This window comes from Neovison vison, chromosome 3 (genome assembly GCF_020171115.1).
Source record: "Neovison vison isolate M4711 chromosome 3, ASM_NN_V1, whole genome shotgun sequence".
Taxonomy (NCBI): domain Eukaryota; kingdom Metazoa; phylum Chordata; class Mammalia; order Carnivora; family Mustelidae; genus Neogale; species Neogale vison.
This window is the reverse complement of record NC_058093.1, coordinates 97,704,935-97,732,191: the sequence shown is the minus strand read 5'-3', so window position 1 is coordinate 97,732,191 and position 27,257 is coordinate 97,704,935. Positions and strand designations below refer to the sequence as shown.

At 43.4% G+C, this 27,257-nt stretch overlaps 1 protein-coding gene across 1 annotated transcript in view; it reads right to left on the bottom strand.

Moving 5' to 3' along the window:
• Positions 1 to 27,257, bottom strand: part of NCKAP5 (NCK associated protein 5) — a 962,745-nt gene that overhangs the window by 808,444 nt on the left and 127,044 nt on the right. The window contains 1 exon segment of the mRNA XM_044242595.1: positions 19,644 to 19,773. Coding sequence (XP_044098530.1) covers positions 19,644 to 19,712 — 69 coding nt within the window. The 5' untranslated portion in view covers positions 19,713 to 19,773.

The window sequence follows — 27,257 nt, the reverse complement described above, 5'->3', positions numbered from 1 at the left end:
GTCAGACAGAGAAAGACAAATGCCATATGCTTTCATTCATATGTGGAATTTAAGAAAAACAAAGGAACAAAGAGAAAAAGAGACAAAAAAACCAAACAAACAAAAAAAAAAACAAAAAAAAAACCACACACACACACAAAAAAAAAACAAAAACAAAAAACCACCCTGAGTCTTAAAGACAGATAATTCATTTTTCAAAGCAGATGGAGGAAAATTCTATTTGCCCTTAATTCAACTGAATATAAATTTGGAAAGACTTAAGCTTCAGTCCTTTAAAAAACAATCAGTCGGGTAGACACTGTACTCCAGATATTCCAAATCAGTGAGGGCTTACCATTTATTCAACCCCTCTAAAGTTCACAAAAGTGTGACTTTGGGCAAAACTTTTCATCATAATTTACAACTCAAGCAGGCTTATCGGATAGGAGACACTGCTCCATCGATAGTGGAGTGACTCGTCTTTCTGCAGCAGAATTTTGGAAGGCAAAATATTTCTGAGGTACAACCTGAGTGGGAGATCTGCAAAGCAGACACAATAATAATTTATCTCAAATACCAAAATGTCAAAAAGAATGGCCACCCCTGAAAGAGATAATAATGGCTTTGACAAAAAGAATCCTTAAATGGATTTTAAGTCTGACAGGGTTTCCATCCATAGATGAATGGACAAAGAACATGTAGTAAAAATATACAATGGAATATTACTCAGCCACAAAAAAAGAAACCTTGCCATTCGTGACAACATGGATGGACCTAGAGGGTATTATGTTAACTGAGGTAAGTCAGACACACAAAGATAAGTACCATATGATTTCACCTGTATGTGTAATCTGAAAAAAGAATAAATAAAAAGCAGAAGTGGGACATAAGTACAGAGAACAAACTGATGATTGCTAGAGAGCATGGGGGTAGGGAGATAGGCAAATAGGTGAAGGGGATGGGAGTCCAAACTTCCAGTTATGGAATGAGTAAGTCATAGGGATGAAAGGTACAGCATAGGGAATATAGTCAATGGTCTGTAATAGAGCTACAGGGTGGCAGATGGTAGCTACACTTGTGGTGAGCACAACATGCCAGAGAGACTTGTCAAATCACTATGTTCTTGCCTGAAACTAATGTAACATTGTGTGTCAACTATACTCAAAAAAATTAGAAAAAGAAAAGCTGACGTGGTGGCTCTGGGCCACATGGGAAGACCACACACTAAAGCAGGATCACAAACTGACTTATAAAAGGTCTATCTTGAAACATTTGAAAGGAATTTAAGCAAATAACTCATTCTTAGTATAAATTATCCCAATATTAAATTTCCCTCGGAACTGAACCTTTACAAGTAGGCTTCTTGTGAGAGTGACATATTTGTGACATAAATTTCTTTCCCTATAAGATCTCGTGCTTCCCTGCTCACTGATGCCTACAATTCCATCATGAGAAATTTCCACCTTTATCACTTATTTAAATGCAACACAGAGGAGAGGCTCATTATGCTTGTTCAGTCACTGAAACCCATCTTTTGCTGGGAGCAGATTGATAGCTAGAATCTTCTTTTTCCCTTCTTCGGTATCTCCCACCCTGCACTAGACACTTGATGTCATGGAGGTATGGAGCTCCCAGGAACTTGACATGCCACAGGGAACCCAACCTGTGATCACAAAGACAATCAGGTGAAGCTGAAGCTCAGAGGGAAAGATGAATTGTCCAGAGAGTCTCAGCCAGTTAGCGACAAAGCTGGGACTGGCGCGTGAAGCCCGAAGCCATTGGGCAATTCACTCCCCAGGCATTTACTGAGCCGTACTATGTGCTGGACATTACGCTACATGCTGTGAACATAGCAATGACAACTGAAAATACCTTTTCCTCTAGAAGATTGAGATCAAAGTAAGTTGGTCAGACTTAAAAACCAATACAATGTGGAATCTGAGAAACAAACCAAGGGTTTTGGAGGCGAGGGGGTCAGGGGAAGGGAGAGCCAGGTGGTGGGTATTAAGGAGGCACGTACTGCATGGAGCACTGGGTGTGGTGCATAAACAATGAATTTTGGAATACTGAAAAGAAATAAAATAAAATAAAATGGGGAAAACATACAATGAATCTACCTACCTAAGTGTAATTATGGGAGGCCTTGATTAACTCTCACTGATTCATTCTAAGGAACTTAGTGACTACGATATAACAATTAGTTCCTTAGAAGTTTTCACCTGAAAAGAAGTATGAGACCTTAGATTCCACAGTCAGGTTTTTAACTGAGATTTTAATTTAATTTAACTAGTGAAATAGTTGTGCATTTACAGAACATGAGTATAGAGCTCAAGCATTTTTGTTACATACTCAGAACTGAAGTTGTGTTTATTCATTTATTTAGCCTGCTTATTAGGTGTGTATACAAAGAATATGAACACAGAAATATTGATTTGATTACTCCTGATATCCAGATCGAACTGGCTACTAATAACAACAGCTAAGTTATTAACTTTTCTAATGGATCAACTTGTACATTGTCATGGACGAGGGTGAGTCTTATTTAAGCGTGAAACCTTAGTCTATTCAATTTTCTATGCATTCTCTCAGATAATTAGTTCAAGAAATACCCCCATGTTACACCTTATTGTTTTTCAGTTCCCCTGGGAGTATCTGAGCCATGTGACAAGAACACAAATCACAAAATGCAGTAAAGAAGTGGCATTAGCATTCACTATTCGGCAAGCAGCCTTTGCTTCGTGGGAGCATCAAGTTTCCCTAAATTTTTTGTTTACTTCATGTACTTGTCACAACTGAATGGCCTCTGCTTTGGTGTCTGGCCTTGGGTTCCCCACCCTCCAACATCTCACAACTCTATGATGGCTCTGCGGGTCCATTTGCACAAAGTTTCATCCGGTTCTTGGGTACCTTTTCCCAAATGTGCTGGATTTATCTAATTTGGGAAATGAACGGAAAATGCAATGCTTAGGTTGTGATCTACCATTTCAGCGGTTTTTATAAGCCTCAACCATATGGATATTATTGATCACTGGTCCATGTTATTCTGGAACATCCCATAAATGCCAGCTGCTTTCTCAGGGCTGAGAGAGCAAAGAAGAAATTGGATCCACTTATTGGAAAGGAGTTGTGTGTGTGTGTGTGTGTGTGTGTGTATTGTTTGATGATTTTTCTAGTCCTTCTTTTTCCTTTGGCTAATGAGACTTTGCTTGACTGCAGAGAATTAATTACTCCAGTCTCCATTCCTCATTATATCATACGTAGAGGTTATACTCTTGATAGTCACATGGGGCCTATCAAGAGTATAACCTCCTAACTCCTCAGTGCATACTTTAAGCTTCCGTGGCTTCCATCTGTGTGGCTCCCCATGAAGGCTCTCACCAGCAGAGCTCTGAAGGAAGCATTGTAGAAATTCAGAGACAAAAATGCTGAATTTTAAAGATAGCTCCATTTTTTAAAGAGGTTAATAGGAGCACAGTGCCTTGGACATAAGGTTCTCAATGAAAATTTGATAGGTGGAAGAATGGATGATGGGCTTCCAGGTGCATCTGGGAAACGATGAAGCTCCCTGCAGAGGTGGGAGGTGGGGCCCTGGACAGAGGTGGTCCCTTTTCCTTGCTCTGCATCATGGCAGGCTTCGGGAATGGTCTTCCACCACGTCCAGATGAGTGAGCCTGCTTCCTGGGCGGCTGAGAGCGGGCTCTGCCCCTCTAGCTCTCAGGGCTGGACCGTCTTTGGTCATTTAGTGAGGAGTATGTGTGGATTACACACAGTGCTCACCAGGATAAAGCTTCACTGGGTGGCTGTAGGGGCACATCAAAGGAACAAAGCCCGTGCTACCAGCAATGACACTTCGTTTTTTCTTTATTAGAGTAGCAGCCATCATACTTTTTTTTTTTTTTTTTCCTTTCCCCTGGCCAATCATGGACCCTCTCACAATGCTCCCCTCTGCTGGGCACTGGGGTAGAACCACGGACAAGTCAAAACCCCCGCTCCATTCCCTAGTTCTCTATCTCATTTCTCCCTGCTCCTGGGGTTTAAGCTTTCACGTTCTCAAACTTCCTCTGTTGGTGCTGTTCTCGCAGCACTTGGTCCTTTGTAAGTCCAGAAGGAAACAGGAGCTCAGGAAAATGTAAAGTGTTTGAGGAGGGCAGACCGCTGGTCAGTAGCCGAGCTGGGTCTTATTCTACAATGCTGAGAGCTGTGTGTGCTGTTAGCTGGTTTCATTCTCCTTTCTAAAGGAGCCCTGCAGCAGCAGCCTGCTTATCGACAGGAGCCCGTCATCTGGAGCTGGATCCTTTCTGAGCACCAGACTTTGAAAATCAAATAGGTGGCTGGAATGGTTGTGCCTCTTCTAATAACCACTGTATTTGCTTTTCCAATTTCCTCCTGCCATCCGGTGACCACAGAGGAAAAAGGATAAACTCTCTCCCTGCTCCTGTTAGGTTAAGACTCCTCTTAGTTAACTCACTTAAACACAAGGTTTTGTTGCTGTTATTTACAGACAGTATTTCATTAACCAAGTAAAACAGATTTGATCCTTAATTGACTGTTACAAATAGTACAGAGACTAGAACAATTGAGAAATTGGCCTTTGGTCAGACATGGTTCTGGTTCAGAAACTTGGTGCCAACTCCTGCTAACTTACATGATTTGGGACAAGGTATTTAACCCTTTAGAGCCTCACCTTCCCCATCTCTAAAATGGGACTTACGATACATGCTTCACAGGTTGCTGGGAAAATTATTTGAATATTAACTCCATGAAAGAAGGGTGACAGTTGTCTTATTCACCACAGAATTCCTTGAAGAACCAAACACAATAAATATCTGAATAAGAGAATTCATCAAAATTGGTACGATCGATCTGTGCAGTGCCCAGCATGTCACCAATGGCCAATACTCCATTTCTAAGTTAATTTCCCTGCTTTCTTCTATTCCTTTCGTATTTTCAGAAGATTGGGCCTTATGGTAGGCATAAAAGTAAACATTTAATGATTATAATTTGTAATGAGGGAAGAAGTTTTGCAGACTCACAGAAGTCCTTCAGACAAGAGCAAGAGAGTCTGAAGATATCTGATTCACTCTGGATTAACAGCAGGATACCAGCCATTCTTTGCTGTACACCACACTGTCCGTCATCCCCACCAGGACTGTTAAGAGTTCAGAAGGAAGAAAGATACCACCAGGGAGGAGTCAGAGCCTGGGAGTCCTCATTGTGACTTTCCTCTTTGTCCCCTGAGTAAAAACTCTCCCCATGTACAACGACAGGCTCTCCAGGCCGTTCAGGACTCCTGGGGAAAGTGCTTCAACCCGAAATATCATCTGTGATCTGTTTTCCATCAAAGGAGGAAAAAAGGTCTGATGTTGGACATTTAGCTCCATGGGAAACTACTGCCACAAATTGAATTTTTAAAATTCAATTCAATTTAAAAGGCATTAAAGTCTGTTTAAAAAAAAAATCTTCTGGTGAGTTCTTTGTTGTATGAGGAATCTCTCTGAAAAGAGGAACAGCAACCCCTGATGCATCTTTTGTATAAATCTGGATTCACATAAATAGAAGTTTCTTAAAATGAGTTGTGAGGGCCTCTAGGCCTACACTTCTTTCAGGTACTCCTTCAGAGAAGGCTTCCCCACTCTTCCACAGCTCAGAATACTGGTAGGACCTCTCATCGCAGCCCAAGGGAAGGTTCCTACACATGAGGGAGGCCAGACTGTTATCTGAGTAAAAAGCTCCAGAGAAACTACTTGGAGAGGAACCACTGTAAAAATGGCCGTCGGAGCTATGGCACTGACATGGAGTCTGGAAGTCAGCCAACCCCACCAGCACAGGAAGTGGAAGCCACAAAAGTCACTGATTCCAGCAGAGAGACACATGCTCCTCCCGACTCTGAGAGGTATTTAAGGTACACATAGGCAGTACAGGTGTCAGCAGTATGAGCCTTGGGGTCAGAAGGGCCTCACTTTATTAGTCATGTGATCTTGGACAAGTCACTGAATTCCTAAGCCTCAGCTTCTTCATCTAAATAAGGGGATGAATAGTATCTCCCTGTAGAGTTTTTACGAAAATTCAGTGAGCTAGTGCAAATAAAATATTAAGTCCAGAAGCCAGGATATAAAAATGTATCATATTAACTGCTGTTATTATTATTAATAATCAACAGCACTGACTGAGATGGAAATGCAAAACCATATGGACTAATTTAAGATCATCTGATTGTTCACAAACATCATCCTTATTTCATACAATGTGATCATACACTGAGGTGAAAGGTGTGGTAGGTGCCTCCATTTTCCATCCCAGGATTCAGTAATCTGAGCCAATGACTAGATCTCAGTTTCTCCAACTCCTCAGAACACCCCAGTTCTGGGCTTTTCATTATCTCAAAGTCCTTTCTCAAGTGAATGACAACTGAATAAGTTTTATGTCAGCCCTTTCAAGTGACATAAATACAGCTCACTCTAGCACTTAAAAACTGATTTTAATTCTAGAATTTCAGTACCATTGGGCACTCACAGCTAAGGTACCAACATGCCCGAACAGGATTAGGCCCTAATTAGAAGCAGGCTGTAAATATTATATGAGGACCCTGGTGTTTCTGCTCGGTTTAAGTTACACTGACTTCCAATCATGCATTTTATCTCTTGGCATGTATACCTAGGTGCCCAATAAATGTTACCTTTGGTGATAATAAAACAAAAGCCTAACTTTCAAAAGTGAAATAACCAAAAGACCATTGTTTGCATTCTTGGCAGCAGCCAGAGAGCCAGTTTTCCCAAGTCAGCAGCCTCTGAGGAGGCTGGCCAGGGGCCAATTCCCAGGGTTGGCGCATTCCTGGGGCCTGGCAAGAGGCCACTGGGACCCTGTTTCCTCTTTCGTTCTCTTTATGTAGTGGAAAATCTTTCCCGCTCCGAACCCTCTGAGCCTGTCTTCCCCCATCGAAGTAAAGACATAGAGTCACATGGGAAATGATCTCCAACCCCTTCCCCAAATCGAGTCTCCCACTGCTCTGAGTTGGCACAGCTCAAAGCAATCGAAGGCAGAAGAGAACAAAAGAGGGCTCTGCAGCCCAGTCTCCAGCCTGATCCTATCAGGGGCCAGGGCCTGGGGCCGAGGACCCAGCGGGACCCTGTGCACAGGGAATCATTGTACGCTTGTTTAGAAGGCTACGGCGCTCCTGGCAGCTTTGGAATAAAACTGCCTGTTGTAAATAGACAATGGCTGAGCTTCAAGGGTGAGAGCAGGAGGCCAAAAGTTTCAGAAAAATGTCACGCCCCATATAAGAAGGTCTGGAGCACAGCTCATTAGCAGAGGACGAGGGAGGCAGCTGGCCTCAGAAGAAAGGACTCCACGGTTCGGTCAGATACAACCTGTAGTTAACACCTGGTGAACATTTCTGGCTGATAGCATCACGGGTATGCCATCAGTTTTTAAACATCGCATATGAATATACGCAAACCAACAGGAAAAAAAGAATCTTTGCTGAATGTCTCCTTCCATCTGCAGACAAAGAAAACTGTCGTCTGGAGCCGCCAAGTCAGCCGGCTCCACGCGTTTGCCGCCCTGGGGGAGGAGGCGGCCCCACGCACAAGGCTGCGTGCTCTGTTGGAATCCCTTCCCTTGATTCTCGGAACCACCCGTGTTCTTCCTACTACATTACATGCCATCTCTTCGCTCTGCACCCTTTAAAATGAGTGCTCTGGGGTCGCCTGGGTGTCTCAGTCGGTTAAGTGTCCGACTCTTGATTTCAGCTCAGGTCATGGTATCAGGACCATAGCATGAAGCCCCACACCTTGCTCTGTGCTGGGCCAGGAGCCGCTTCAGATTCTCTCTCTCCCTCTCTCCCTCCCCACTTACGCTCTCCACAAAAATAAAGTAACGTAAAATAAGATAAGATAAAACAAAACGAAATAAAATAAGTGCTCTGCGCACAGTAGGCTCTTTGTGTTTCCTTCTGAAGCTGCCGCTGCTACTTATATTTTTGAGAGGCTGAAGTTGAGCAGCGAGGAACCCATCAGAGCTCTAATACACTACTTTCCATCTGCATAGAGTCCTGCAGTTCCTGAGACAATTTTTTTGATCTTTATTTCCCTTTACACTCATGGAAACCCCACTCTTGAGAACACAGAGATCCAGAGAGTTTAAGAAACCTGCTGAAGCCCACACACCTACTGAAGGGCTCCACTCAACTTCTAATCTGAGGACATAGAGTTCTAACGCAACGCTCAATCTGCCAGCCACATTACACCCCTTGTAATCCAGCCCCCCTACAGCATGTAGGTAGCCCCGCACTGGCATTTTTATCGGGATCTCTGAGAGAAGACCGTGTCACTGGCCATGCGGAACTTAAATTGTGAAGGTGTCACATCATATTGTTCTACTTAAACCAGATTGGTGAGTGCAAGAGAATGGGCTAGAAAACAACTCATAAGAAGCTCTTTCTAGTAACAGAAGTAGCCGAATAACAGAAATAGCCCAGGGTGGTCTCTAGGCCCCTATCCCTCTGGTTTCCAACTGGGGTCAGCAAATTGGAGGTTCCTAGAGCCCTGGAGAAGGGGAGGGGAGGTGCGAGTTTCTAAGCCCGCTTCCTGTTGGGCCAGCACCAGGTGGCTGCATCCCTGCACCTAAGGGGACACTTGGTACCAGGTGGCTGTCTCCTTCTAGCCATGGGGTTGTATGGCCATGTCATATTCTTGTCCTGTCATCTTGCTGAGGACCCTACATTCCACCCTACCTTTTAAGAAGCCTTTTATTAAACTGTCCTCCATCATCTGGCTTTAAGCACACCATCTGTTTCCTCCTAGGACTTCAAGTGATGCAGCAAATAATGAAATAATATTGCTGATGCAGTAGGCAAAACCATGGAAAGTTCCTCAGCTCCTCCTAAGAGGATGAGAAATGCTAACATTAGATCTGGCTCTCTCCTACCTTCACTTCCACTTGGCTAGCCCTCACCGAATAGGAAGTAGGTCAGATAATCTGCCTCAGGGACCTACCAGCAGAGCTCTAAACTTGGTGCATGAGATCTCTGAGTAGCTACCTACTGCTGCCATGCAGCTAGAACTCCACATAGCGGGGTGGGGAGGACAGCAGTAGCCACAGCTCAATCACACGTGGTGGTAACTTCAAAGACTCCGAGCTCAGCCTTATACCCACTCACATCAGATTACTAGAAGCCTCACAGCCGAACCATCCCCAGGGATGTCAAGCCTCTGACAGCTGCTCCTCTTCCCAGAAGGACCCACAGCCCCTGAACCTACTTATATGCTGGCACTGACAGATGGACTCCAGAATTTATCAGGCCAAATGATTTTATTTCCCCCCCCACATCTATGTGCATGAGAGCAGTCAATGAATTAATTACATTAGGAAACATACCAAGCTGAAGACAATCGCTTATGACTAAGGACCAGAAAGGTGCTGAAAGACAGAAGGCAAGCAAACCTCAGAGGCATCTTCGGAAATGGACAATTATGATCCATTAAGCCTAGTTAAGGAAGTGAAATTTATGACGAGGAAACATCTGGAACTGCCTGGAATGTAAAGGAACCGGGAGGAGCCACTGTTTGGGCTTGTAGAGAGAAGCCCGGACAAATGGGATTCCATGTTAGGACAGAATTGCAAAATTAGTACACGAAAGGGACAGCATTGAGGCAGTGCATCTGGTTTTAAGTGAAGCGTTTTAATACAATGGCTCCTGGATTTGCTCTTGAAATATTAATTGAAACGGGGATGAGTGTGAGGGCTGTCACATGAATAGAAAACTGGCAGAAAGATCATAAATACTGGCTAAGCTGAGCCAAGGCAACAGAACGTGGCAATGCAACAGAAAGAAGGAAAGTGCTGCCTAGTTCCCAGCCATGAATGCTATGGAGGCTTAATAAATATTAATTGATAATAATGAACTATAGTACAGGGTGGTACATTAGTGTGAGACAGGCTGCTGAAATACAGCTCATATATATACAGTTGGTATAACATACACTGATAAATGAGAAGAAAGGAAATCAAAATGATTTAGCTACGTGATGCATTGTGCCTGCACCAGGAAGTGTGGGTAAGAGGGTGGGGGAGGGGGTGGCAAGAGGGGACAAGAGGAAAGTTAAGAGGAATAATTCAGTATCACAACAGAGCTTCCTTAAGGTCTCTGGGATTCCTCAAGTTGAAGCTAGGCACCTTGGAGCCATACTCTATTGTTTTAAGACACGGAGGTTTTCTCAATAAATTTCTGTTTCAGGGACCTCATGGGCACCACAGACTAAATCTGGAGACCAATTTCACTGAGGGAGATATGAAAGCTCTCCTCCTTGGGAAAGCCCATCCTGACCAATACAGTTGCGAGAGCTGCAACCTCCTTTCGAAATCCCATCACTCTTGTTCTTTGCACCACTGTATACCTCCTGGCATTACTATGATTTGTATATATGTGACTAGACTTTGTAAGGCTTTGCAAAATCGAAATCATGCTTTGCATTTCTTAAAACTCACATAGATCTTCACCCTTGGTATTTCACAGAGCTTTGAACTTAGTAGGTGCTCAATTCCTGTGCCGATCAATTAGAAACGTTAGAGAGGGAAGCGAGGCACCGAAAAGAGAGAACACCCATCTGCCTCCTGGGTTTGAGGACTAGCTTCTAAGGAGATCCATGAAAGCTCTACCTCTTGTTACGGACAAAGCACTAGAGAATCTGCCGCAGGAACAATCTTAGGCTGCCAGAGGAGGATACAGAAACCTCGGTTGCCATGGAAACTTGTATGATCTGATGATTCCCATTGTTGAAAGATGATGAGACACCAGGAGAATGACAAGCAGATCCCTGAGCCCTATGAAAACACAGAACATGCCAAGCGAACGTCTCTGCTCATTTGGACTTATTTCTTAAGATGCAGTATCATCATCTATCAATAATAGCATTCACGGAGGGCTTTCCAAACGTTGCCAGTTCCTATTTCGATTACGTGATCTCTGAGATGCCAAGTGTGTGCAGAGCTGTGTCTGAGGCGGGCAGAGAGCACTTACTACAGCAGGTGGGTTCAGGTGATGGAACCACGTGCTTCTGAGATCCTGCTCTGTGACCAGGGTAAGGTAAGCCACTTGTGTGCAGGTTTTGTGTACCAGGCTTGCTAGACTAATGGCAGAGAAAGCTACCTAACCATTCTCAGGTCACGGATACCTTTGAGAATATGATTATAGCTATGGACTCCCTCCCCAGAAAAATGTGCACATAGGTACATACATATAAAATCTAACACAATCTACTTTGGAGAATTCAAAACCCCTGAAGCCTTTCCATAAATTTGCCCTATCGAGCACTCTGGAACTCAGGTGGGTCCAGGTATCATGTCAAGAATCTCTGAGGCAAACACAAGTCTTTAAACAGAAGCTAGAATCACACTCAGTAAAACGGAAAATGTTGCCATCCCAAACTTTCTCCAGGTAGTCCCGCTTCCTCCATACCCAGTATCTCCTGCTAACGTGTACTTAGCTCATGAACTCACTCACTGGTAAGTTCACTCACGCATTCATTCTTTGCACTGTTTTCCGCGGGTCAGACTTTAGAGACCCAAATGTGAGTATGATATGGCTCATGCCCTCTAAGAGCCTACAATTCAGCTCAGTCACGGCTCATTTTGCTTCCCAGGGAATACTGGGCCACATCTAGGGACAGTTTTCGTTGTCACAGTGGGCGAGGAGTGCCTACTGGCACCTGGTGGAAAGAAGTCAGGGACGCTGCTGAAAATCCTACCATGCCCAGAACACCTCCAACCCTACAACAGGGTCGAGGGGAGCTGGGTGGCTCTGTTGGTTAAGGAACTGCTTTTGGCTCAGGTCATGATCCTGGCGTCCCGAAATTGAGTCCCGCATTGGGCTCCCTGCTCAGCAGGGAGTCTGCCTCTCCCTCTCATGCGCTTTCTCTCTCTCTCTCTTTCTCACTCTCTCTCTCTTTCTCAAATAAATAAATAAATAAAACCTTTAAAAATTAAAAAAAAAAAAAAAGAAATAAAAAAAGAAATACAGGGTCCAGAATGTTAGACAGATTGAGAGACCCTGACTTAAGGTGGACAGGTATGAGACAAAGCATTGAATGCAAGGATGAAGACCGGAGGTAAATAATATGGCAGCTCAGGAAAGGGCATTTTACTAAGAATTCTGGAATATACGGTTATGGTGACAGACGGCCTTATTTTCATTGATGACAGAAGGGAGGTGAAGGGAAGAGGAGTCATCCGGGGTGAGCTGTCACCATAATGAAGGCAGACATTCCTTCGTGCAACACCAGAGGAGGGGCAGCGATTTCAAGTGGTGAGCAGTCTACTGCACACAAGTTTCATAGCCCTGAGGAAGTTCTTTAACTTGGTAAGTTTTTTCTATTTGTAAGAAAGGAATAATTAAAGTTCCCATCTGAAAGAGTCATCCTGAGTACTGAATGGCAACTTCTATCTCAAGTGCTGACCAGAGTGCCTGGCACGTAGCAAGCCTCAGTAACCAAGGGAGGGGAGCCACCCGGGGCCGCACCTAATGCTTGGCTCAAGTGGCTTACACGTCAGACTTTACCATCATCCTTGTATGGGGACCATGCCGATCTTCTCTCTTGGTATCATTCCAACTTCTAGTATTTGCTGCCAAAGCAAGCATCAAGATAGACAGATAGATAGATATAAAATTTTTATTTATTTATTTATAAGTAATCTCTACCCCCAACATGGGGCTCAAACTCACAACCCTGAGAATCGCGTCTACTGACTGAGCCAGCCTGGCGCTCCACTGGACTTTACCCGTCCCCACTGCCCCCATAGTCTATGTCCCCTGCTTGGGTTTATTCTATTTCTGTTCTTTCATCCTGCCTTCCATTCAGACCATTTCAGCAGCAATTCTGCTCATATCTCCAGCCTTCCTCTCGGTACTGGCAGGTTCTGATCTGTTCCTGCCCATCTGGGGCTCCTTTAAGACACTCTGTAACCAGGGATTTGGGCCTGTACCTACCTGGTCCATCCTCTCTGTGTTCTCCCAGCCCATCCACACCAAATCTATCCAGAGCCCCAGAGATCTGTGCTGCTGCCGGGAGCTGGGCCAGACATTCCTCCAGTGTGTTCTGGACCTGTCATGATGGGCTCAGCTACGCTGTTGCACAGATTCACTGGGTACATTTTCATTTAAGCATCTGGTATTTTTCTCCCTTCATGGTCACCTACTGCCAAAGAGGAGCTGTGAGCTTCAGCACAACACTTTGGAAAGGTAGCCAACCCAGGCCAAAGCTGGTCTGTTCCCCACCTGCTGCTTTTTTCCAAAAATGGGCCGTGGGTGGAGCCTCAGACACCACACCTTCCCACTGACCTGGCTCCAGTGCCTGGTCTCTGTTCTTCTCAGGACACCCAGGAGGCAGCTGGGATAATAGCCCTATTGAGGGGATGAAGCAGCTGGGGAATAAAACCTCCCTCTTCCTCACTGACTTTTCTCTACTTGATGATCACTTGAAAAATCTCAAACAGTCTTGGTATCAGAGCACAAAGGTCTCCTGGTCAGAGGCACTGAGTCCACCATATTTCATGCCTGCTTCCGTTAGTAGAGGGGATCGAGGGTAGCTAGGATTTGAGTCACTGGAAACCTCTAGCAACCTAGTGGCCTGTGTTCTGTACAGCATTGCTGTGGTGAGAGCAGCCCAATCCCAGCACAGAGAGAGTCAAGAAAGCTAGAGGTGAGCCTGAAGCATTACAAAAATGCAGATTTCGGGGGGCAATATTCACAATCCATAGGCTGCACTGAGCCACACCAACAATATCCCTATTTTTCCATTAAGAAAAGTTCCCAATGAGTTCTGAGCTTTCTAAAATACTTGCTTTAATTCATTTGCTTTGATTCTTTGCTCAAATCCATGCCCTTGAGTGCACACATCTTCGCGTGACGTCCTCAACTTGCTCCTTTGCCTGCCCTCGCACACTGTGCATCCTGAGGGTAAACACAAGTCGCCATTCAGAAAGTCAGCACCCAGGAAAAGTGAATAGACCTTCAAGTTTCCCATTTCTCTACCACATGCAGCTATCCTTTCGAATCTAGCCCACCGCCTCTGTAAATTAGGTTTTATTGGAACAAGCCACGTCCATTTATTCATATCATTTATTATCTGTGGCTACTCTCGGGTTCTCACAGCTGAGCTGAGGAGCTGTGATGGGCCAGCTGGCCTGGGAAGCCCAAAACTTTCACTATTTGACTTTTCACAGAGTTTGCTGAAACTCTGCTTTAGGATTCCTCTGGTCTCTCAGCACGGGTGAAATCACTGAAGACAAAGCAGTAGAGATTTACATTTGTGAATCTGTCAGGGTTCTGTCCCTTTGTAAATACAATTATAACTATAAGTATAAATATGGAGAGACTTATTATAAGGAATGGAGTCATGATTATAGAGGCTGAGTAGCCCCATGACATACTGTCTGCAAGCTGGTGGCCCAGGAAGCCCAGTGATAGAGCTCCAGTCCAAACCGAAGTCCTGAGAACCAATACTCTAAGTCCCAGTCCCAGTCCAAAGTCCTGAAAACAAGGAGTGCCAGTATCCAAGGACAGAAGATGTCTCAGCTCAGGCAGAGAGCAGGTTTGCACTTTCTTTGCCTTTCTGACCTATTCAGGTCTTCAGTCAGGTGACGCCCACCCACAGTGGGGAGGGCGAAATTCTTTAGGGGATCTACTGATGCACATACTAATCTCTTCTGGAAACTTCACAGACACACTCAGAAGTAGTATTTTGCCAGGTATCTGGGCACCTTTGAGCTCTGTTAAGTTGACACATAAAATTAACCATCACAATTTGATATAGGGAAGACAGTTCTCGGGGGGAAAAAAGTAATACAGCAATGAAATGTGTTGTTAGCATGCCTTTCAGTCAATGCCACACCAATTACTTCCTCTGTATTATATCAACTTTCTTGCTGATTAGGTCAGTTTCCACAAATAAACTATGATCTTGTATCAGTCAGGGGGCTCTGCAGGAAACCGATGGCACAGGCAAATCATCTCAACTGAGAAGATTTTGGGGAAAGAACCATAGGATAAAGTGTGGGAAGACTAAAGCAGACCAACATGAGATGGGCTGTCAACATCCAACAGTCATTACTACCAAGAAGCCTGAAGGAACATGAGGAAAGGGAAGGTGCCAGAACACAGAGAGAACTGTGGTTTTGTGAGAGAGGGTTGCCCAGCAGAAACTGTGACCATAGGCAGAGCAGTGCAGTCCCTGTGGCCCAGGACCAGACCAGAAGAGAATAAGAGAGCCATCACCTTGACCTCTCTCTCTTCTTGACCTCTGATCTGTTAGGTCCCTCCATTAGCCAAACCCAACTAGATGCCAAAAGACATAGGGTCCTACTGAAAAGTCCGGTGTGGTATATCCTCCAGGGGTACATAGGCAGGTGGAGAAGGATGGGATGGCTCTGGAGGGAAAAGTGGAGCCTATCCAGAACATCCCATAGTGACTACAACGTCTTAAAGGTAAAGCAGGTTTTCTAGTGATGTTTACTGTTTGGTTTAAATGTGTGCCTATGGAAGGCCTAATCACTCTAATAGTTTGGATACAAACTATCGAGAGGCTGAAAGGTGAATTGAGGGACTTGGTATGGGGTCTTTCCTGTTCTCACAAGTTTATCAAAACTGCCATCTGTCAGAGCTGAGGATCTAGTGTGGCCAACGTTTTGTCTTCCTTCTGGAAGGGGAAATAAAGGAATGGGGTTACTGCGAAAGAATCTGTCGTTTATTAAAGAAACTTCCTCCCGTCCCTGTCTAAAAGCAAAAAGTAATTTTTCCTCACATTAAAAGGGAATTTCTCCTATCAGAATGTGAGATGGTTAAAGAGAGAGAGAGAAAGAGAAAATTCCCTCCCCAGCCCTCTCATCAGCTAAATGTTATCATAGCCACAAGTATCATATAACTGTACAGTCAGCCTGGGAATGATTCTTGCAAATAAAAAAGCACAGTGTGAAATGCTGACTTTTTCTGATCAAAAAGCATCCTGGGGTGGGTGGAACAGCTTTGGTTCAAGAAGAGGCCTCGATTTCTGGGGTGATTTTTATTGTTATCAGAGAGAAGACTGTACTTGCCGTGAACGTGTGGCTCCTTGGCACACTCCTACTGGTGAAGGCAAACTTGTAGTCACTTGTCTTTCTCTCAGGGTACTTACCCCCCACATTGAAACATATTTTTCATTTCAGTTTCACTTACCTGTCACTTTCTTTTTAAAAAGGGTGATTTATCAAGTAAAAAAAAAAAAAAAATCAACATCAAAAACACTTCAATGCTACGGGGATGCCCACACACACACACATACATACACACAAACACACACACTCAACCCCCACTGTGTCCTGTCCTGAAGGCAAAATTGTGACTAAAAACCACAAGAAACTCTCCCCCAATGGGGAGCTTTTTTCAGCATCTTGACTGTGAGTTCCTTTATTCTGTGGTTCCACTAGCCTACAAATTTAAAAGCTGTTGCAAGGGAGCTATAATTTCTACTCAACACTTCATGATTTGATTATGTAAAATAAAAAGTGTAATGAAGTTAATAGTACCTTATTCTTACTGTACATTATGAGGAATTTTTTTTTTCCCTGCAGAATGTGAAAGTGGAAATTACCTCTGGACCTTCTAATTCTCAAAAATGTGGGTTATAATGATTACTGTGGTAGAATTTCAAGATGTAAGATTTAGTATATTTCTCTTACCTCTATTCGGTTTTCCAAAGGGGCGTCTTCTCTTACTGGGATTTTATATAGTAAAATGTAAGGAACTGAAGTGAGGGGTAAGAGCCCTGCATCCTACACTACTTGTGGAACCTTGAGAAAAACACTGAACCTCACTGATTAATAACTTCTTCTGCCAAGTGAGGAGACTGGATAACCCAGTCCTATCCTAGCATTCTAGAATTTTAAAAAACAACATTAAAATAAATAAATAATTAAAATTTAAAAAAACAACATAAAGTGGAATAAAGTAAACATGCTTTGAGAAAGAAGTGCGGCATATGATGCCAGGTGTTTCTTTCCCCTTGTGTTGTCCAGGAGGCCTTTTCCAGAATTATCACCTTGTGTTTCTCTCCCAGTTATTTGTGTGAATGCAGCAGGGAGCCAAAGAGGAGGCTGATGTCTTTGCTTCAAGTCCTTTAACCGGCCAGTCAGCGTTGACCTCATCCCTGTCTACCTCTCCTCCTGACGGCCACAAGAGAATTCACTCAAGGGACTCTTAGTGGGTATCACTCTCAAAACACCGGCTCAAAATGAGTACCTTTGCTGTCACTGCCTCAGCATCTTTTATGAAGAAAGAACACAACTCTAAAAGAGAAGGCTAATTTATAGTGATGTGGCCTAAGCTGTGTAACACGGAGTGTCATTTAAGACCTCCCATCCCTCAGGCCACCTACTCATAGAGACAACAGTCTTTCAGGATCTTCCCAATTATACCCATGCAGCCATAACACTTAATCTACCTCCAGGAAACACGGAAGATATTTCACTAGTGTAAAAACTCTCCTTAAGCATCATTTGGGGATATTGAATAGCATGAAGTTTCTCAGGTTGTGCCAAGCAACAGGTTCTGACTTTCCCTGTTCTCTCATGCTGAAGTCAGAAAACGGGTCTGCAGCCCCCACAAGACTCAGGGTAGGGCCATGTGCCAAAGGGGAACCCAAGCTCGGTTTTGGGTTTTCAGCTTATACTGCTGCTACCACAGGCTTTGATTATGCTCACAGTCGGGCCTGTCCCTGAGCAAAATTTAAATAAGGACAATGGTTTCATTAAGGCTCTTTCCTCTTTCTCTGATTTTCAGATGTCCAAAGCTCTTGTGGCAATTCACTGCCTCTCCACTCCCCGCCCCAGCCCAGCCCTGCATCCCAGCTCTCCATGCCCTGTATCTTATTGTTTACCAATTCCCTCAACAAAATTTTGCTCGGCAACTTGACCTTTGGGAAAGATCCAAGACCTTTTATTAATGAGTGCTCCCACGAAAGACAACAGCTTAGCTAGCTTGCACTGATAGCATCTTTGCCTGTTCTCTGGTGTGGAAGGCAGAATCCAGGACTTTAGGGGCTAATCAGGGAGGATATACGGGGGTGAAGGGAACATTTCCTGTAGGGCTCCTGGGTGGCTCAGTGAGTTAGGGATCGGACTCTTGATTTCGGCTTTGGTTGTGATCTCAGGGCTGTGGAATCTAGCCCCACATCAGGCTCTGTGCTTAGCTTGGAGTCTACTTATCGTCTTCCTCTCTTCCTCCCCTCACCCACGTGAGCTCTCTCTCTCTCATTAAAAAAAAAAAAAAAAGCCTTTTTAAAAGAAAACCTTTTCTGTGCTGCTCATATTATAACATATGAGCATCTCTGTCCTCTGTTTAGGTATATGACGAACCCTATTAACAGGTCAGGTAAAAAGTGGTGGGGTTTTTTTTGGCAAAGGAGAGGCTGAGAAAATGTCTTTTTATCCTGTTTCCCCAGAAACTATCTTCAGGGAATAGATATATAAACACACACACACACACACACACACACACGCTATTTCACATTCGACCGGAGATAGAAAGACCTAAGGGATGAGAAGAGGGCAGGCACATCCTTTGGGAAGAGAATCTAAAATGCTATAAAAGTTCTTAGCCTCTGAAGGTAGGCTGGTCAGTGCACAGCCCACACAGACACAGAAATTGAATCTAAAAACGAGAGAGGCACTAGACACAAAAGTTCAACGTAATCCTTTTCTTTGTTCCCGGAAACTCACATCCAGGAACACTTTGTGACCCTAAGCCTCAGCTGTTATGGGGTAACGAACTTGTCTCTACACTGGCAGAGCCAGACCCATGGCAGCAGGGTGGGAAAAACGCAACTGACAAATCCAGTCAACAAATATTTGATTGGATACCTATTCTGACCCAGACTCCCAGCCAGATGCTGGGAGCACACAAATGAATAAAGCACATCCTCCCGCGACAAGCAAAAGAAGGAGCTGAGCTAAATCTTCATTTCAGTCAATGAGCAAAAGAGAAAGAGGTGACTCCCTTGATTTCTTGCTCTGTTCATATGCATTAGGGAAGAGACGAGGGGATGCACACATCGGAGCTCAGAGAGCAGCCAACCTTCTGGAATCAGTGACTTAGTCTCTTTCTTGGACTAACCAGATTCTCATGCACAGAAGCAAACACAACCAGGTTGTTAAGAATGACACTCAGCAGCATTCACACTCTTAAAAAGAAAGCTTATCAACAATTGAACTGTGGTACGTACCTAGGGTCTCGGGGATGCTTCACTCTTCAATATCAGAAGCTCTAATTCTTATTCAACTTATCCCCCAGATGAAGATAAACGGGGGATGGAACAACTATATATAGGCTTGGCATTGAATGTCAGCTTTACAGTAGTGTTTTTGTATAGGTTAAAGTCTACTTCAGCTGGAATTAATGTAATTACATATAATGTTGACAGATTATGACATTTGCCTATTAAGTACACTATACAAACATTCCAATAATTTGCTGGCTTTTGACTTTGTAAAAAATAAATGAACGCAAATCCCAGGGGATATGGCTAATGGGGTAACTGGAATAGAGGTTTCAAAAGCGCAGAGTTCAGGAAATAACAGTCAAAGAATAATGCATTTTAAGCCAAAACATATAGAGTGGTAAATGAATATTTAGTACTTACCACAAGACTGCTGTCTAGAGACAACCTTTTTCCAAAGTCCCTTTTCTCAAGCTGTCTCTTTCCCTCCATGGGTGAAGTTATTTATTTTCCTTTGTGATTTATAAGAATTCCCCTTCTGTTTCCAGGGTCACTGTAAAAAGTGAGCATGTGTTTTACCATCCGAGTGAAAAGTGTTTAGACCCTTGTTTTTAGCTAACTAGAAACAAGTGTGGCAGCCAAAATATCCAGACCCGAACCATAAGTGCAAAACAGGGCTCTCTCAACTCAAAAGACCTCTCCGGGTTGCGAATGTCAGCGTCATCTTTACGGAGGCCCCTGTGTTTTTATAGGTCTTGCTAATGGAGTTGGGGAATGGGTTTGCAGGTTGAATCAGCAGACTGTGGAAAAAAGCAAACAGTCTGTTTCATGCCACGCTTGCTCCACACTCGTCCTCCCTCTACCAGCCAGAATCATTCTGTTACGGTGCACATAGATGCTGTCTGCAAATTCCATGAGCTCAGACTGACAAAACCAGGCTCCACAACCAAGAGTGGCTGAGCCCAAGGCATGAGGAGAGGAAACGGAAACCTGAACATCACTGCCAATATTTCATTGGAAAATACGTAAGTTAAACAGATGTGGGGGACGTATAAGATACATGCCCTCTAGGACAGGTGGATTCCACAAACGGTGGAGGCCATGTCATCATCAATGAGTATTTGAACACCCATGGCATTTTATCAGATCAGATATAGTTAATCCCTGTACTCCACTGTGGTGGTTAGCTCTAGAATGACTATGTGTCTTGGTTAGTAGGAATATATTGTGTGTGTCAAGCACTAGCTTCTAGTCTTCATGAAGATATAAATGACCTGAAGTAAAAGAAACAGGTTTTAGTCCATACTTTCCCACCCATTCTCCAAGTAACCTTGGACAAGTCATTCAGCTTCTCTGAAACCCACCTTTCTAACCTACAAAAAACATGTAGATGTACAATGATTTAAAGACAATAAACTATAACTTACATGTCAGTTATAATTATGCACAGATTACATTAAAAACCAGTTAACCTTAAATACTAAGCTAACCTAATCTAATACATCTTTGATGATTCAGGAGGCACCTGGAGGTAGAGAAGTGCCTCATAATCCATACAAAAACACATAGCCATTGTCCTGCTATCAAAGTAAAGCTGAACTTAATAACACACTCTACCGATCAGCTTTTGATAAAATTGAAAAGAAATAGGACTCCAAATCTAATGAAGATATAACAGAATCTGACCTCACAGCCCCCTGCATATGGCTTCCTGCTCCTTGTTCCCCCAACCAGAAGGAGGGCGGGGACAATGATGCCCCAGACAGGCCCAAATGATGGTCAGTGGTAGGAAACTGATGAACTCCCTTCCCAACCCTAGGCTCTCTCCTTCATCTGCCACTTCTTGCTTTTAGGAACACCAATTTCAATTCATTACTCATCCACTCAGAATCTCCTGGGAGTCCATCCTGAATTCAGGATATAAAACCAAATTTTTCAACATTATGCTCAATGTCTATTTCCTGCCAAGTAGCCTTTTCCAGTCCCTGAATGTGTGAGGCATGTTCCTGAAACCATGCTTGGATCACACCCCTCATCTCCATCAGGTCTAATTCTCTCTTCTCCAGGGCCTGGCACAGGTCCCACCTTCTTCACAGGAGCTTCCTGGTCACACCACTGGCCGAAGACTTCTTTCTCTCCCATGTTTCATGGGAGTCCTTAGGGACTTAATTATCAACCACTATCATCACCTAGCACAGCTTAAATACAGGAAGTTCTTATTTGCTGGTTGGTACAATCTAGTAGTTAAAAACAAACTCTTGGCAGCATTTTCCAGAACAAAGCTAGTTGCATGCTATTAGTATCAGCCAAACTATTAGTTCCGTGAAATTTGTTGTAAGGGCTTGCCTTTCCTATTTTCAGCTGTTCCCACCCACTTTGCTGCCCCCACCTCATCTCAGTAGGAGACACACACATTGTGTGCATACTGTGTGCCCTCACTTCCAGCTCAGAATATTCTCTGTAATGATGGCTCCAGCTAGAGGGACGACTCAGGCCCTGAGATTTCTCCCTCCATCAAAAACATACCCCACTTAACTCATTTTCTCATTGTCTTTTCTTGTTAATATATTCTTCGCCTTCCTAAGTCACATCCCAAAGATCCCTGGCATTTGACAGGTCTCAATAGATGATCCTTTGGCATGTAGCATGTATTTATTAAGTACCTAATATATGAAGGACCCAGTACTTAGGTGTTAGTAACATAGCCATGTATAAGGGAGACTAGATTCCTGTCTTCATGGAACTTCACGGAAGATGTAGGAAACAACTAAGCAAACAAACATTCCAAACCATGGGAGGTATCTGCTTATGAAGGAAATAATCTTCAGGAGGTGGTATTAAGGAGTGTCAAGCATGTATAAAGGGAGAACCCTTTAGACAGAATGGTAAAAATAGAAGCCAGTCATAAAAATATGGGTAAAAAGCATTCCAGATAGAGGGACCAATCTTTCTGCTGGGAAAAAGCCAGAAAGAGGTTTGTGTGCCCCCCAGAAGAGGGAACCAGTTTTTTAGGAACAAAGAAGCTGGGAAGACAATGTATGAGAAAAGTTCTAAGCCATAAGCAGCAATTACATCACACAAGTGTCTTGTAGGACAAGGCAACTTGTCTGTTCTGAGCATAACACTTAATCTTAAGGTTTGGTTACTCCTTACTAGCTGAAAACATTAAACAATTTAATCTCTCTAGGTTTCAACTGATTCATCTACAAAATGGCATTAATAATAGGTCCTGATTCATAGTGGGGTTATTGTGATGATTAATGAGACGATCCATTTTTTTTAAGATTTTATTTATTTGCCAGAGAGAGAGAGAGAGTACACACAAGCAGGCAGAAAGGGTGGCAGAGGCAGCGAGAGAAGCAGGCTCCCTGCTGAGCAAGGAGCCCGACAATCCCAGGACCCTGGGATCATGACCTGAGCCGAAGGCAGTAGCTTAACCAACTGAGCCACCCAGGTGTCCCTGAGATGATCCATTTAAAGAACTTTCCCACTACCTGGCACATACTAGGTAAGCTTTAAATATCAGATATATTTATCATCCTTTCTGGTAAGTATGATTAAACTCTTTCATAAGCAATGCTAGTGACGTGATTTTATGCTCCATAATAGGCTGATGAGACTGTCATTTTGGGAAACAGGAATCTTTTCAAAAGTTCTGAAACAGCCTAGTTTGCTATGTGGAAGGCTGACTGAATGGTTTAATCCAGTCAGTTTCTTTTCATGCTTTTCATACTTTATAGTGCCAGTTATATAGGCAGAGATTGACCTTCAAAACATCAGCAACTGGGACGCCTGGGTGGCTCAGTTGGTTAAGCGCTGCCTTCGGCTCAGGTCATGATCCCAGCATCCTGGGATAGAGTCCCACATTGGGCTCCTTGCTTGGCAGGGAGCCTGCTTCTCCCTCTGCCTCTGCCTCTGCCTGCCATACTGTCTGCCTGTGCTCACTCTCTCCCTCTCTCTCTGATAAATAAATAAAATCTTTAAAAAAAAAAAATCAGCAACTGATAAGACACAGGGATTGGCCAATCAGAAGGACATGGTCAATGGCAACAAGTTGCACCGCTGAAGCCATGTGTCCTGGCCAGTTACTACCCTAACTGTATGTACCACCCCATCCCAAGAACTGGAAAAATCATGAATTATACCATAAAGCAATCATGGAAAGGATCAAAGTAAAGATATCCAAAAGGATCAATGCAAGACCACACAATACTATGCAAGAAACAAAATGGCAACCAAGATGTGTCGATATGAAAAGGGGAGGAGTCCACAAAGGAAAAGTCAGAAAGGCTGACAGATTCCACTTCCAGCATTGTCAAGTGAAGAGTGCCCACATTTACACATACCCAGAAAGGACTGCAAGTCTAGAGGGGACATGAACATGCCAGATCCCAGACACTTTGGTATTTCACTGGCCATTTGTATCATCCAACAAAAGCCCCTGATTAGAGACTACCGCCATAAATCAATCTTCCAATTTTATTTGATTCCCAAGTCATTTCACTTATAGAGGAAGAATGTATTGACCAGCAAATATAAGGAGGCAATCTTTTGAAAAGTTGCATTTTTTAGTACAAATTTGCAATTCAGTATCTGACTCTTTACATTCATCATTTATGTATTTGCTTAGTATATTACTCAGCTTGTGCTGCCATAACAGAATATCACAGACTCGGTGGCTTCAACAATAAACATGGCTTTTTCTTACAGTTCTGGAAACTGGAAATTCAAGATCAAGGAAGCAACAGTGTTGGTTTCTGGTGAGACGTCTCTCCTTTGCTTGCATTTGACTACCTTCTGTGTCCTCACATGACCTTTTCCTTTGCACACATACTTCTGGTGCCTCTTTCTTTTCTTTTCTTTTTCTTATATGGGCATCAATGCTATTGAATGAGGCCCCCACTCTTAAGACTTCATTTAACCTTAATCACCTCCACCTAAAAGGCCCTAACTCCAAATATAGTCCTTTTGGGGCTAGGGCTCCAACATGAATTTTTAGGGGATATGTTTCCATCTATATGAATTAATTTCAGTCAGAATTCAAAGTCTGATCACAGCTCCAGGTACTAATAATAAGTTAAACTAATAAGTTTTCTAACTAACTGTAAGTTTCTAAGTCTAAAACCTGACAGAAAACTCTAGATGTCAATGGCTACTTCCAGACCCTATCCCTTTCTGCTGGTTAATTCACTCTTGGATTTCATGCCATTACTACCTCCCACCCATCCCTACCTTCCCTTGTTACACTGTTCTCTTTATTTCAGGTCTAGATGTACAAACTATCAAGATTTCTTAGTCAGTTGGCCAACTTGGGTTCTGCCAATAGGCAGTGAGAGATGAGAAGGCAACAGCAAGGGAAAAGTCCTTCTAGCTGCAGAGAAGCGGCATCAACAGCAGGTGACTGTATGATCTAGTAACTTCTGTGATTCCTCCATCAAGCACAGTATAAAAACAGGAGGTAGCAGCTTCCAAGACTTTGAGTACCGCCCACTTAGGCCTTTTGCTCCTCCTGCTTTTCCAACAGTTTCATTAAAAAATTCCTTGCATTAATTCTCTCTCAGTTTGAATATCTAGAGTGGTTTATCTTTCCCAGGCTTGACAATAATAGATTCACACCCCATAGAGATATCCCTAGACAGGCCACCATCCTTCCTTGGGCAACTCCTGGTCTCCTTTCTGTGAGCCTTCTGGGCAATAGTGTTGAATTAGAAATCCTACCAGACATGAAGTTCTTGGAGAACAGTGACAATATCTTAAGTTCTCCTACGTAGTATAATGCCTATGCATAGCAACAGGATAGACACTCAATGAGCACTTGTTGTTCATGTGAATAAATGAATAAATGAATATTTACAGCCATCTTTGTGAACACATAAAAAGCCAGTGGCAATATAATATGGCTAAAGCAAAGAACTTCTCTACACATTTATAAACCTGAAATTACTTTATTAGTCAAACACACAGACATACTCAAGCCTCAAAGAAAACATTTTATCTTGATTTTAAAACTATTACCAACTTAAAAATTGTGCTTAGGACATGCCTGAACTTACAAAGGACCATAACTGAGTCCTGTTCATACCTTCTATTGCTTCTAACAACTCTATGTCATAAAGAACACACATCTGCCTCCACGTGATGGGTAGAAAGCCTCTCCCACTCTTGCAAGGGGAGGAAAATGGTCAAAGGGTTAAAGGAAGACACGATATTAAGCATCTTTTCTTGACTGATGGACCTCGATACCCCGTCTCCCCTCTCCTCTCATGTACATCTCTCTCTAACTGATGAAAATACCATTTCTTGGTATCTGTAGGATCTGTGTTGACCTTCATAAACTCTCTTTAATTTTCCTCACAGATAATAATGGCTTTTCAAGGGTAAGCAGACCCTTTAATATTCCTAAAGACATCAGTGATTTCTTTATCCTGCCAGACTTTATTAACAGACTGCATAATTTTCAAGGGACTATACCTAAACAACACCATTAAATAAACCTCAAAGGCGTATTTCCTCACAAGCATGTAGCCACACACATGCAGACACACTCACACTCTCGCATACACTCACATATATGCTGAGAACTTCTCTCCACAGCAATTCCTGCGTCTCTGATTCCCCCACTCCCCACCTCTGCTCTGAAATGTTAATGGTAGTGCCTGAAGAAATGGAGAAAAAAGGTAGAACCAAAGGCATTAGAAGATTGAGCTCTCAGCCCCCTTTGCCACGTAAACCTGAGGATGTTCCCTACCTTCTGTGAGTTTACGTTTGCCAATCTGTTCACCAGGCTCCTGTGAGGTTGCAATGAGACAATGGAGGAGTCAAGATATTTTTTTTAGTCAGCTTTGTGAAGCAACGAGCTATGCAAACTAGGATTGTTTGCAGCCTCAAACACAACCAGAGGACAGAAATCGGGTCAAACTCATCGACACCATCCCTTGCAGTACCTAGCATCCTACATGGTATAAATCCTACAAAAAATGATTTCAAAATTGAACGTGCCAAAGACAGAAGAAGAGGGCAGCAAGGTTCTTGTCCCCGACAAGGTAGTTCATAGATCTCCACCCTGGTTGTCCTAGAATCACCTGGAGACCTTATAAAACAGACCAATGCCCACAGGCCCTCCCAGAACCCTGGAATCTCTAGAGACAGGGCCCCCTGGCACCAGAGCCAGGCGATAGCAGCCTGGGTCAGTAACCACTGGTTGAAGCAGTGGTTCTCAAACTTTGCCATCTACTGGAGTCCCTGGGGAGTCACGGAGCTCAAATCAATCAATTGGCATAGACTTTAAGCTCCCTGAAAGGCTCCAACATGCAGCACCAGCTTGAAAGGGTGAAGATATGTCCCCTTTCCTGGTCTCTTTCCCTTCTCAAGGGCCAAGGAACACATAGGGGCTGATAGACACAATTGTCTTTCTTCAGGCACCACAACTAATCTGAAAACGCTAACCTCAAAGAAGAATATTAGATACAAACAATTTGGATCACCATCTCCCTCTGAATGCTTGTTCTGTCCAGCACACTAATCATCCTCCTTAAACTGGACTTTTGCTTCGTGCAAAAACTAATGTTGACTAAAGAGAAACAACATATCTAGATTCCAAATTAATGCACAAACAGAATCGTAGAAACTCATTCAGAGAATGAGGGAGAGAACCTCCCTCACCAAGGACAAGAGTGGAAGAAAATCTGGAAAAGTGGAAAAATGTTCCAAGACCCACTCCTGTTCTTCTCCCCATGGTCCTCGAAGAGTATCTTGCTCTCGTTTCTGCACGGAAAGAGCAGGGGGGGAAGAGAGGAAACTGTGAATCTCTTAAGATCTGCTTATCGCTACCAAATAGAATGTTTGAAACTCCTGTCAGGTTTGTACTGAAGTCTTTTCATCTGGATGTATTTAAGTCCACAAAAAGGAAAGATGTTGGCTTTTCTTATACTTTAAATACATACACAGAAGCTTCTTTTTAGAAGAGTTGCTGGCTCAATAGTTTTCTGCTATCGATACATCTATTCATGAAGTTCTCACACGTGTATATAAGTAGGT